This window comes from Lampetra planeri, chromosome 56, assembly GCF_965212315.1.
Source record: "Lampetra planeri chromosome 56, kcLamPlan1.2.h2, whole genome shotgun sequence".
Taxonomy (NCBI): Eukaryota; Metazoa; Chordata; class Hyperoartia; order Petromyzontiformes; family Petromyzontidae; genus Lampetra; species Lampetra planeri.
Genome location: NC_136162.1, coordinates 4,008,131 through 4,021,117, shown reverse-complemented (window position 1 = coordinate 4,021,117; position 12,987 = coordinate 4,008,131). Strand labels below are relative to the sequence as shown.

Genomic DNA, 12,987 nt, shown 5'->3' with positions numbered 1-12,987 from the left:
TAAAGCTTTCGTGACTGCAGGAATTCATCTTCTTGTTTTTTTCGGTAAAGTCACGTATAAGGGAAGTAATAAAATAAAAAAAATAAATCATAATAAAATAATTCTCAGACGGCTGCAAGCAGCCGTCTTCAGGAGACGGATGCTTGCGTTGTAGCCGAAACGTCGTGAGAATTATTTTATTATGTTTTATTTTTATTATTTTATTATTTTATTACTTCCCTTCTACGTGACTTTACCGAAAAAACCAAGAAGATCTAAAACACCACTTCGTTTCTCCAGCTAACCCTACCCCCAGTGCCGGATTATCCCAGTAGCACAAGTAGCTACAAATGCTAACGGGCCCCGCACTTTCAAGGGCCCCGCGCTAAATGCTTTCAAGCTATCAATTCCGGTTCAGTGATTATGCACTTGCTCTATTAACTTCAACTTTTACTAACGACCGGGTGTTTAAGGTTAGCGATTTGTCGTAGTATCTGGCTGTATAGCAAATGAAAAAATACAATTACTTTACTATGCCAGTAAAAAATGTATGTGTTTTAATATTTATGTTTGTTTCCTTTTATTTAGGGCCCCTTTATAATAAATGCTACAGGCCCCGCAACTAGCTTAATGCGGCACTGCCCATCCCCCTCAATAGCATCAAAAGTGCTGCTGCTGCTGCCTTATTCACACTAAAAAATAAAATCCGTGTCGCTAAAACTTTGGGTTGGCAAAAAAAAAGAATCCTTCCAATTTGCTGCTCCACGTTTGTGGAATCCCCACTGACTGCTCATCCTTTAGTTAAAATAATAATAGTTTAATAGTTTAAATATTGAATCTACAGCTTGCTTCCCTCCCTTCGCTCCCCCACTAAACCAAACAACGCAGGAGCTTTACCCGCACCCGCACCCAACTTGGTTTTTCGTCTGGCGCCTCTTGCGCTCGTATCATATTCGCAACTGTTTGAATCGCCGTGTGCTTCGCTGACAGCCGCTAATCGCACCTCCGATGAGCACGGCAGGGTGACGACGAACGGTGCGAGAGAAGTTCAACGGACGTGGATACAAATACCCCGTTTTGTAACTTGTGCAATATTCCCGAAGGAGCCCGTTGTTGTGCTCCTACCCTGCAATGTCGACGTTTGTTGTCTTTGTTCATTTGTTGTGGCTGCTGCTGCTGTGGTCACGCACCACGGATCTCACGTGCAAAATAGTCGGGGAACCCGGCAACACGGGGCCATCATCATCACCATCATCCTTGTAACAAATCTAATTTGTTACACATCTAATTTGCTACCGCGGTGGCGGGATGTTAATTTCCTCGCCTGATGTACAGGAGGTCGTGGGTTCGACCCCGACGCCTGCTGTTGTATATTTGGAGTTTGCGTGTCTCTCTCTCTCATCATCATCACGGTGGCTAGGAGATGTCGACTACCTCGCCTGGTATACAGGAGGTCGTGGGTTCGATCCCGACCCCGACGCCTGCTGTTGTATATTTGGAGTTTGCGTGTCTCTCTCTCTCATCATCATCACGGTGGCTAGGAGATGTTGACTACCTCGCCTGGTGTACAGGAGATCGTGGGTTCGACCCCGACCCTGACGCCTGCTGCTGCTGTATATTTGGAGTCTGCGTGTCCTTCCCCTCCACGTTGATAATGATCAACGCTCACGCGTCCAGAGTTCTTCGGCTGCTGCTGTGAATGTCCACGCGACGACGAGCCCACCTCGTTGAGCTCATCGTTTGTGAAGGCCAGGTCGCTTCTGAGACAAAGATCGATATAGCTGAGTGAGCATTACCTGGTAAAAAAAATCAACAAGAGTTTTGAGTTTTAAATGCGCTCGTTATTATTCTGTCCGCCGTCAGTGGCGTGAGCAAAGCGCGCGTCTCTACGTCTCGACGACTCTACGTCTCTACGTCGTCTCTACGACTCTACGTCGTCTCTACGTATCTACGTCGTCTCTACGTCTCTACGACCTCCTCGACTCTTTTCCCCGTCCGCCTCGCCGTCGGCTTGTGGTCGTCATCGTCGCCTCCCTCCTCCTCATCATCCTCCTCCTTGTCCTCCTCCTCATCCACCTCCTCCTCATCCTCCTCACCCCCCTCCCCCTGCTCCCCAGGCGTCTACCAGCGACGGAAGAAGGCGGCGCTGGGCTTCACGATCGCGCTTCTCGCCCTCGCCGCCGCCATCCTCGTCACGGGCCTCGTGGGCACCACGCGCACGGACAACGTCGCCGTCGTCGGCTTCTACGCGGGCATCGTCGTGAGTCCAACGCGGCCTCGTCTCTCTGTTGCTAGACGTGCGCTCTCCAACACACAGCACCGGTGTGCGCTGTGCTCGTAACAAATTAAAACAGTCTGCCTCATCAGCAGGCCACGCTTTCCCAACTGATGACGGACGCTTGTGTTGCGACCGAAACGTCGTGATTTATTTTAGTTTTTCTACCTGCGTGACTTTACCGAAAGAAGCAAGGAGTATGGATTTCTGCAGTCACGAAAGCTTCAAATCAAGATTGGCCACGGTCTGTTTGCGTGACAAAGCTTACTAATTGGCCGTGTCGGGTGGTGGTGGTGGCGGCTTTAACGACACATTTTTACATTTTTACGCGATCTAACTCCAACAACAACAACAAAAACCCCTCTGAAAATAGTTTTTTTACCCTCTTATCTGGCTACAAAATTGACACCTTTGTTTACAAGGAGTCATGTTTGCATTGACCACAATACCTGCGGTCGGATTGCAAACAAAAAACACAACTCAGATAAATAATGAATGCACTGCCCTTGAAGTTGATTGGTCCACACCCGAGACAGCTTTCCTTAGAGCCTAGTCTCACATGGTGTTGGACCAGATGACGCCAAAAGGCGCACAACTCTCTCTTATTACGGGATTCCCATTTCTTCCGAGTCTCTGACTTCCGTCAGCGGTGACACGTCGCTGCGCCGATGAACCCAGCTGGACTTGCCCGACGTTGGGACAACGTTGAGACGTGGGCCCCTTTCGCTCGTGCTGGCACGTCGCAGCGTGGTAGCGATCGCCGTCGAACAAACCACGGCGGTCACCGCTGCATCGCAGCACTTTCAGGCGCGCTTCTGCGGCCGTCTGGAACGCTCTTTCTCTCTAGTATTAGGAGGCCACTGGGAGCTTTTCACTTTTAAAATAATTTCTTTAGAATTTATTTTTGTGTTTAGTTTGTTGTCTTTCCGCCGACACCTCCGATGAGCGCGGTTGGCTACGTACGGTGCGAAAGAAGTTCTACCTCCATGCATACCCGTAGGTGTCAACCATAGGTGTCACACCTGCAGGTGTCACACCGTGTCATATCAGTGGTATCATACCGGGCACTTGTGCAGTTACACTTCATCCGTTGCCCATGCGCGACAATGTCCACAAGCAACAACAAAAAAAAAGGTAAAAAAATAACAGCGTGGCAATTTCTCTCTCGGGTTCGAGTTTGCCAGGGAATCCAGACGCAATTGGTCCGTGATGAAGTCGATGATTGTCGTCAGATGGTCCCGTGGCCCCTTTTCGCTCGGGGAAAACGACTTTGGTCTTTAATAACTTCATTTGGGGGGGGGGGGTGGTTTGTTTTCTCCCCACCAGCGTAACTCATTGCTTAGTGTGTTTTTTAGCAGCTATTCGCATCGTTTGGCTTACGATCAGATGTGTTCCCCGCGCGGAGGACATCTGCTTTGGATCAACACACAGTCCCCCGGGTGCAAATGCTGGCTGCTGATGATCATATGAAGAAAATTAGCCGTTCTGAATCCTCAAAAATCTGGGAGGGTTATTTTTTAATGGGGCAAGAAAGTTTGGGGGGGAGAGAGAGTTTAGAGAGTGAGTTGCTCTGTGTGGTTCCTCCATATCACCTTCAATCCACGCTATGCAAGAGATCTTCTTAAAACGACAAACAGCAGCAGCATCCTCCTCATAATAGGATTACACTGGGAAAAAAAACACATTTTTTTCTGGTCTGGACTTTTGCAGCTGTTTTAGACTAATTTCAGGGTGCTGATTCCAAATCTGATCTCAGATTTGCTCTATCACATCTCATGTTTATGCTATCGGTATATACCACATTTTAATTGATTTTACCCGAAATTAACTCTGTCACTTATGATTGCAAGTTGTTGCGAGTCAGTGACTGCTATAGTGTTAAAATATGGTGCTGTATTTCTAGGATAGTGTGTTTATAATATTATTTTATGTAGATATCCACATTTATTTAATATTTTTCTTCTGCAGTTTTGATTGAAAATGCAATATTAGATATCTCAAAAACCTGATGTGATAGACAAAAACTGATGCCAGATTTGGAATCAGCACCCCAAAATTACCTTACAACCCGTTGGAATACCTTATGCCAGAAAAAGTATGTTGACCAGTGTTACCCCCTGGCCTTTCCGGCAATCTTCGATTTCGTGGTCCGTGATCTGTGCGTCCACTGGAGGGCATTGCACGCACGGATCGTCAACGTGGTCGCTACGCCGACTGAAGACGCTCCTCTTTGGGCGCACTTGATTGGGAACTTTGTTTCTTGAAAACCGCTTTGAGTGTTCGGGGTTTAGTAGTAGGTTTTTACCCTTTAAACTGGTACAAAACTGACACCTTTATACAAGGCATCATGTATAAAGGTGTCAGTTTTGTACCAGTTGAAAGGGTAAAAACCTACTACTATATTTTGCCACTGGTAAAGGAGGTCTCATAGTGTTCGGGGTTTGTTTGGCCTGACACCCGCGCCGCCGCCGCTCCGCTGAGCGCGTGTCGGCTACGGACGGCGCGAAAGGAGTTCGATATCCACGCTGGCGAGCAGTATGGAACCTTTCTTGCCAAGTATTGAAATATAACAATAGTGTTGATTTGAAGCTTTCGTGACTGCGGGGATCCATACTCTTTGATTCTTTCGGTAAAGTCACGTAGGTAGAAAATAAAATGTTTTAATTAAATTCAAGTAGGTATAAAATAAAATAAGTCACGTAGGTATAAAATAAAATTAATTATTTTAAACCTACGTGACTTTACCGAAAGAACCAAAGAGTATATAACAATAGGGTTTTAGCCTTGCTGGCAATAAAACAAAGTTTGTGTGAAAATGTTAAAACACCAAACAGATTCCTTATTCAAGGAATGAATCAGTGGACCAATCAGCTTCAAAGACAATGCATCAAAGATAATTATCAGAGCACGTTTTTTGTTTCCACGTTCACCACAAGTACGTGTGGTTAATGCAGACAACATTCCTTGAATAAACACATTCCTGTGGAGGGAGCTGGTAGGAACGTTGGGTTGCTCGGTCAATGGCCAGGGTCAACGGCGGCGTGGTGTATTCCGCAAATATGGCCGACTGTGAGGGTGGGCACAAGCCGGCGTGAGTAGGTTAAACGTTGAGTTTTATAAGGGCACCACGAGGTGACCAGCCCCTCCCCACCCAGCCCCACCCCTCCCACCCCCCACCCAGCCCCTCCCCACCCTCCCCTCTCCACCCAACCCCACCCCTCCCATTTTTGGATGCACGACGGACGGACGGACACAATAATCCCCTGTGGGCTGGTGTAACCAGGAGGTTCCTACCAGTATGAGTCTGTTTTGGTGTTTTAACATCTTCACACAAACTTGTTTTATATTGCCAGAAAAGGGGGCAAACCCCTATTGCTACGCTGGCCAGCGTTTTATCGTTTCATTCGCCGACGGTTCAAGGAGCCGCGATGCTTTTTTGAGACGAGCAGATTGCTGGGCCCTCTGCTCAGGCGCACGCTGCTGCCCCTCCCGTTGCCTTGCAGCTGGGCTTCGGAGCGTTCCTGGGCCTCCTCGGAGTGAGTCTCGTGGAGAACCGCAGGCACATGGTGAGTCCAGCAACAACGTCCCCGAATGTCCCTCTCCCCCCCCCCCCCGTTCATGCGACATTGAAGAGGGGCGAAGGCAAAGCCCCCGCAGTTGCTCGCCTAAGACAACTGCTGGCGGATAGGGTCCTCCGCTAGAGGGAGCTCTCTGGGGGGAGCTGCGTGGGTATTTGGCCTACTCTTCCACGCTGGATAGACGTCTTGGAAGAAGTGGAAGTACCCACGCTTCATCGCACAACACACGACCTTCTAATCGATTGTGGTATTTATTTGGTTGAGAAAATAATTTATCTTAGTTTGGTTTCCCCTTCTTTACCCAAGAGAGTCTCAAGACTCTTCTTCAGGAGGGTCCTGCCAAGTATTCTTTGCTGGATTTTCCCCAGCAGGGGACAATGTTACCAGTGTGTAATATGCAGGCGATGTGTCAGCATTGGGATGCATGGCCACAACACGAGTCACAGCGTGCTTTGTTTGAGCTGTGGAAGGATACATGATCAACCGGAGGAAACCCGTGCCGAACAGAAGGGGGGGAGGGGGGGTAGAACACGCACACTGCACACAGAACGGTGACCGAGTCAGGAGTCGAACCCGGGCAGTTGGTGCTGTGAGTCGAGTGGGTGGCGAGCTCAGCATTGCAAAGCGACGCAAAATATCGGAGAACAATGATACAAATGAGCTGGGGGGGGGGGGAGAAATAAATTCTACAAATATTTTGTTTAATAACTCGATTCTTGAGTTTAAACGTGGGGCCGAATGAAGGCTCCGTGTGAGATCGCGCAGATTCACGATGATTCATTCGGGTGAATAACTGCGCTCTGAAATCTGCTCCGTGTTTTACTGGCAAGCAGCCGGGAACATCGTGGAATCTTCGCCCAGCATCTCAGCGGTGTTTGGCTCGGCGAGACCGGCGCCACTCCTGCGTTGGTGGCCTATGCGGTCTCGTTTTATCTGCGCGCTGCGAAAGTCGTGCTTTGTTGAAATAAAATGTTTCGGGGGCGGGGAGAGAAGAAAACAAATGAAGAACAAATTGCCGTTTCATAACAGGAAAATCAACGAAAGTGGAAATTGACCGCGGCAAAGTAAATATTCACCGATTCCACTTTTGAGCTCCGTAATCCAACTGAGAAAAAAAAAAACATTCCAATACTTCCTACAATAATACAATTTACATTCGCTGGCTGAGTTTGCAAACGGTGTGTGTGTGTGTGATTTTAAAAGGAAATTGGTAAAATAGGGAGCTCATCTTGCAAAAGTTCACGCGGCGGTGAGCATCCTGGGGTTCCCTAAGGGGCTCGTGACGCCCCTGTACCCGGCCGGGTACGGGTACCCGTTTGCGACCCTGGTGCGGCCGGGTACGGGTAGGCCGTGAGTCACTGGTAAGTAACCGTTTGTCACTCATTTCCCAACGTCTTGTCTCTTCTCACAATTCAAGTTCCTAGAATCAACCCACCCGCGCCTGCAACATGGCTTCATCCCAGAGGTCGCAATCAGGTACCCGATACCCGTACCCTACCCGTACCCGGCCGGGTACGGGTAGGGTACGGGTACGGCCGGGTACGGGTACCCGTTTGCGACCCTGGTGCGGCCGGGTACGGGGTAAGAAATCAAACCCCGTTTGCGACCTCTGCCCACAACGCCGAGCTCCTGGGTTTGAGTCTAGGTACTACGGGAGGGGGAGGGGGGGCTGGGCAGCAACAGCGAGCCCTCCCCCAATCCTCGACATACAGAAGTCAAACTCCGCCTATGGCATCGCGAAGGCCTCTCGATTCCGCGCCCGTGAACGGGACTCTTTCCAACCCTCCGATGAGCACGGATGTTTACGTACGGTGCACACAAAGTTCAACACGCTGGCGGCACGCGTCGATGGTGAGTGATGGCGTTGCAACGTCAATTACAGCCCGTTGCGTCAACCCGCTGCTAGCTGAAGGCATCTCTCGTGCTGTGACGGCCGTGGGAGTTGTTCGACCATACTTCGTGAGGCTTAAATAAAAAAACAGGAAACGTAAAAAACGCCCCGTGAATAGTCATCGAAATTGATATTGATTCTGCGCGTCCGTGAAATGCCCCCCCCCCAACGCCTTCTAGACGCTCAGAGCGTGGCTCCGAGTCTCTGTTTAGTCACAACAAATCATCCCGTGCGAAAATATTTGTGGGAGCGATGCCATCCACAGGCTACGACACACCCTGCCTCGAATGATGTATTATTCTTTTGTGTTAGTATCTGCCCACAAAAATACCATACGATCCATACCCCTGTTTGTCTTGCTGATCGCATCGGTGGACAATAACACGCGCAGACGCTCGCACGCCCGCAATGTACAACTTGAAGCCCTGCCGCTATTCTGTTCAAACGCCGTACGAGAAAAGACGGTCGCACCGACATCGTGACCATTGTGACCCCCGCCCCCCCCCCCTCTGAGCCACCTTCCTCTGCTCATGCATCGGTCATAATCTGAAAATTTATTCGCACCGGAGGAAACCGATGAGCCATGAATCTCTTTCACACCAGACGTCCACGGGACGTTGCGGCGTCTGGCGCAGTTGTCGTTCCGGCAACGTCGCTGCTCCGATTGCTGTTGTTGTTTATTGTTCTTCTTGGTTCTTTCGGTAAAGTCACGTAGAATGGAAATAATAAAATAATAAAAATAAAACTTAATAAAATAAATTCTCACGACGTTTCGGCCACAACGCATGCAGCCGTCCTCAGGTGGAGAACAGGTCTGTCGAGAAGACAGAGTCTGAATGTCAAGGCGCTCTTCCCCCTCCATCCCAGCTTAAATAGACGCTCCAAGCCTGGGGCGTGTCATTCAGACTCTGTCTTCTCGACAGACCTGTTCTCCACCTGAGGACGGCTGCTTGCGTTGTGGCCGAAACGTCGTGAGAATTTATTTTATTATGTTTTATTTTTATTATTTTATTATTTCCATTCTACGTGACTTTACCGAAAGAACCAAGAAGATGAATCCCTGCAGTCACGAAAGCTTTAAATCGAAATTTGTTTATTGTTGTTGTTGTTGTCTGCTTGTTTGTTTCGCAGCTGGTTGCGTCCATCGTGTTCGTCAGCTTCGGTGTGGTCGCCGCTTTCTGCTGTGCCACCCTGGACGGGCTCTTTGCCGCGCGACAAATCGTGCGTAGCCTCCTCACCTCCTCGCTCAGCCTGGCGGATTTCCTCCGGGAATTCCACTTTCAGGCTCGCTCGCTCGCTCGCCACCAAAACTTACTCGGCGGTTGCCCCTCGCCGTGTGTACGTTGAACTTCTTTCGCACCGTACGTAGTCACCCGCGCTAATCGGAGGTGCGGGGGAAGGACAAAAAACAATGGTCTTTGTGTGAGTCTGTGGGTCTCTGTGTGAGTCTATGGATGTCTACGTGAGTTTGTGGGTCTCTTTGTGAGTCTGTGGGTCTCTGTGTGAATCTATGGGTCTCTGTGTGAATCTATCGGTCTCTGTGTGAGTTTATGGGTCTCTGTGTGAGTCTATGGGTCTCTGTGTGAGTATGTGAGTCTATGGGTCTCTGTGTGAGTCTGTGAGTCCATGGGTCTCTGTGTGAGTCTGTGGGTCTCTGTGTGAGTCTATGGGTCTCTGTGTGAGTCTGTGGGTCTCTCTGTGAGTCTGTGGGTCTCTGTGTGAGTATGGGTCTCTGTGTGAGTCTGTGGGTCTCTGTGTGAGTCTATGGGTCTCTGTGTGAGTCTGTGGGTCTCTCTGTGAGTCTGTGGGTCTCTGTGTGAGTCTACGGGTCTCTGTGTGAGTCTACGGGTCTCTGTGTGAGTCTATGCGAGTCTATGTATGTACGTTGAACTTCGTTTGCACCATACGTAGCCGACGTCGCTAATCAGAGACGCTTCCAAGCAAGGGCCTCCTGATAAACACGGCGTTGCCTCGTTACTCACGAACTTGCGATTCGCGATCTTGGCTCTCCGCGATTCGCATCTTGAAGTCTACACAACTACCGCCTCGAGAGAGAGAGATAACGTGATGAGATCAAGTGATGAGAGATAACGTCTCTGAGAGAGAATGTAATGCATCAGCCACGGGATTTGTTTGACCATACTTCACCGATACCGGTTCGGTGGTCTGTGAGCTTTGGTGACGGTGGGTAACACGCGCCACCGATGGTAGCCATTGCCGGGAGTTGAACTCAGGTCGCCACGTGGTTAGTGAGGACCACCACCGTGGTCTCGTAGTGACCACGTGGTTAGTGAGGAGCACTCCCATCTCGTAGTGACCACGTGATTAGTGAGGACCACCACCGCCTCGTAGTGACCACGTGTGTGCCTCTCCGCTCTTCTTTGTGACTTTGGTTTGCGACCTCTGACCCCCCCCCCCGCCCCCCCACGTGGTTAAATCTGTCACCAAACGTCAACGTTCGGGCTCTTCCAGAACACCATTTGCGACTCACGCGAGTCGCTCGCGATCGTGCGCGTTGAACTCCTTTCGCACCGCACGTAGCCGACCATGCCAATCGTAGGTGCCAGTCGGTCATCTCCATGCGAGGAGTGTCCATCTCCTTCCCTCCCCCCCTCTGCCCCCTCCAGGACCCGAGACCCCTCTACGCAGAGCGCTGCCAGTTCTACACCAGCGGCGATGGCTACATTTACGAAAACTACTTCTCCGATGTGAGTATTTGCCTTTGGGCCCCAGTGCATCGTCCGCGCGCATGTACTGTGCGTTGAACTTCTTTCGCACCGCACGCAGCCAATCGCGCTAATCGGAGGTGCCGGGGGGAGGACAACAAAATAAACACAGCAAGCAGCTCTTAAGAAATGAGTTCGCCAATGCAGATGATTTAAAAGTGCGCAGCTCCCAGCGGCTTCCAAACATTGCAAGGAAGAGGGCGCTCCAGACGGCCACAGAAGCGCATCTGAAAGCGCCGCGCGACGCGGTGACCCCACCACCGTCTTTGTTCGAGCAGAGGGGTGGACGGTCTGCGATCGTGTGTGAGGACGGCGTGACGCTTCGCACGATGTCACCGCCGGTTCGACCCTCCCGGCGCGGCAGTTTGACGGCAACGGCGCAAGTTCCTGAAACCCGTGGCGGTGCACAGGTAGCAGCGAATGCCCACGCCACAGTCGATGTCGGCAGGTCACGTGCGCTGGGCTGAAGCGTGGGTACTCTCCACCTGCGCGCCACAACGCGGGAGAGCGGTGCCGAACAAACTTGCCCCGCGATCACGTCGCTCTAGCCGCCGCCGCCCGCCAGCGGGTGCAGTGAGCCGGCACCTGCAGGGCTGCGCCTTCACCCTCTTTTGTTTTCCGCGTGACAAAAACAAGCGCCCGCGTCCCATCCCTCGCCTCCGCGCTCCTCTCGTCCGCGTCTCACGCGTCTCACTCCATCGATCACCTCCCTTGGCGTGATTTCATTCCAGACGCCAACAGGGAAGCGACTTTTTGTAGTCGTCGTCGATCCTAGAAATGTGCGAAATCTGCGTTCCTGGCTCGAGATCAGAGAGGAGTCGGCTTTCCGTAGAAAACCTTCTGCTGACAGCAACCCATGGCGCCCAGGTGCGCTATAAGTTACCCTTGAGCTTCGGACCAGCTTCTTGCGAGGTGTCGCCCCCCCCCCCCCCACCCCCACAATGATTGACTCAATCTGCCCATCTGTATATATATTATTTTTACTGAGGTGGAGATCCGGTGAGGCTCATGCGGAATTGTTGAGCACAGTGTGAACAGGTTTTGACTCCTAGTGAATGTGACGTCTCAATATTGTCGATGGAGACCCACGTTGCAAAAGAAAAATTAACAAACCCGGCTCAATTTCAAAAACGCATAGGTGTCAGATCGTGTGATACCATTTACAACACTCTAAAAGCTGATAATCTGACAATAATAATGATTTCGATTTATAGCTTTCGTGACTGCAGGGATTCATCTTCTTGGTTCTTTCGGTAAAGTCACGTAGAAGGGAAATGATAAAATAGTAAAAATAAAACATAATAAAATAATTCTCACGACGTTTCGGCCACAACGCAAGCAGCCGTCCACAGGTGAAGACCAGGTCTGTCGGGGAGACAGCGTCTGAATGAAACACCACCACGCTTCCAACCCAGCTTAAATAGACGCACTCTCTCTCTATATATATATAAAACCACTCGTTAGATGAGTCCGTGTTGGACTGCACCGCGTCACCGCTCCTCCTGATTTTGCGTCTCTGTCCAACGCGGGACCGCCCAGGTGCCGTGCCGGAGCAGTCACGGTGACTGCTCGCTCAAGATCCGCAGCGGCACCTGCTACTGCTGCGACCTCTACAACTGTGGCAGGCAAGAAAGGTCGCCGCGCAGCCACTGACAGGAGGCACACACGAGTGTGGGATGAGAGAGAGGAGAGATGGAGGGATGATGAGAGAGCTGTAGATGAGTTACAGGGGAGTGTGCTGAGAGATGAAGAGGAGAGAGACGAGAGAGTTGTCGACACGGGATGCAGATCGACACGACCCACGACGCAACCCACGACACGACCCACGTCACGACCCACGTCACGACCCACGTCACGACCCACGTCACGACCCACGACACGACCCACGTCACGACCCACGTCACGACCCACGTCACAACCCAGGACCACGAGGATCGCCGGTCGGCGGCTTCGACCTCGCGCCGCGCGACTCGCCGCCGTCGCGTCGACGTTGTTACTCGACCGGCGGTAGACAATTAAACCGCGTCGCTCCGTGCCCCTCGCTGCTGCTGCTGCCGCTGCTGCTGCCGCTGCTGCTGCCGCTGATGCTGCTGCTGCTGCTACCGCTGCCGGCTGGCTGGCTGCCTGCCGCCTGGCTGGCCGGCCGCCGCTCGCGTCGCTGTGCAGCGGCGACTACGCAGCCGTCTACTACGAGTTCGTGGGCGTGAGGAGCTGCCTCGGAGCCGTGCACCTCTACCGCCTGCTCTGGCTCTCCACGCTGCTCAACGTGTGCGCCGTCTTCCTGGGCATCGTCACCTCCGCCGTCTTGGGGAGCTTCAAGGACACGGTGAGCGAGCGAACGAGCGAGCCGAGAAGAGGAAGCGATTGGCGTGAAGAGGCAACGTACCCCCCCACCCCATCCTGCCCCCCCGTCCACAAAACGATTGGGCGCTTTGAAATGTGAATGACCGTCAGAGTCTGGAGTGCAGCATGAAATTCTCTCTGTCTCTCTGGCCAAGTCGAAGGGCCACTGCCCAAAGCATCACCTACTTTATATAT

At 51.4% G+C, this 12,987-nt stretch overlaps 1 protein-coding gene across 1 annotated transcript in view; it reads left to right on the top strand.

The window, feature by feature from the left end:
- Positions 1 to 12,987, top strand: part of LOC144735646 (transmembrane protein 255B-like) — a 38,085-nt gene that overhangs the window by 20,916 nt on the left and 4,182 nt on the right. Inside the window, exons 2-7 of the mRNA XM_078618097.1 lie at positions 2,097 to 2,239; positions 5,758 to 5,820; positions 8,855 to 8,944; positions 10,351 to 10,431; positions 11,989 to 12,074; positions 12,616 to 12,775. Coding sequence (XP_078474223.1) covers positions 2,097 to 2,239; positions 5,758 to 5,820; positions 8,855 to 8,944; positions 10,351 to 10,431; positions 11,989 to 12,074; positions 12,616 to 12,775 — 623 coding nt within the window. The remainder of the gene's footprint in view (positions 1 to 2,096; positions 2,240 to 5,757; positions 5,821 to 8,854; positions 8,945 to 10,350; positions 10,432 to 11,988; positions 12,075 to 12,615; positions 12,776 to 12,987) is intronic.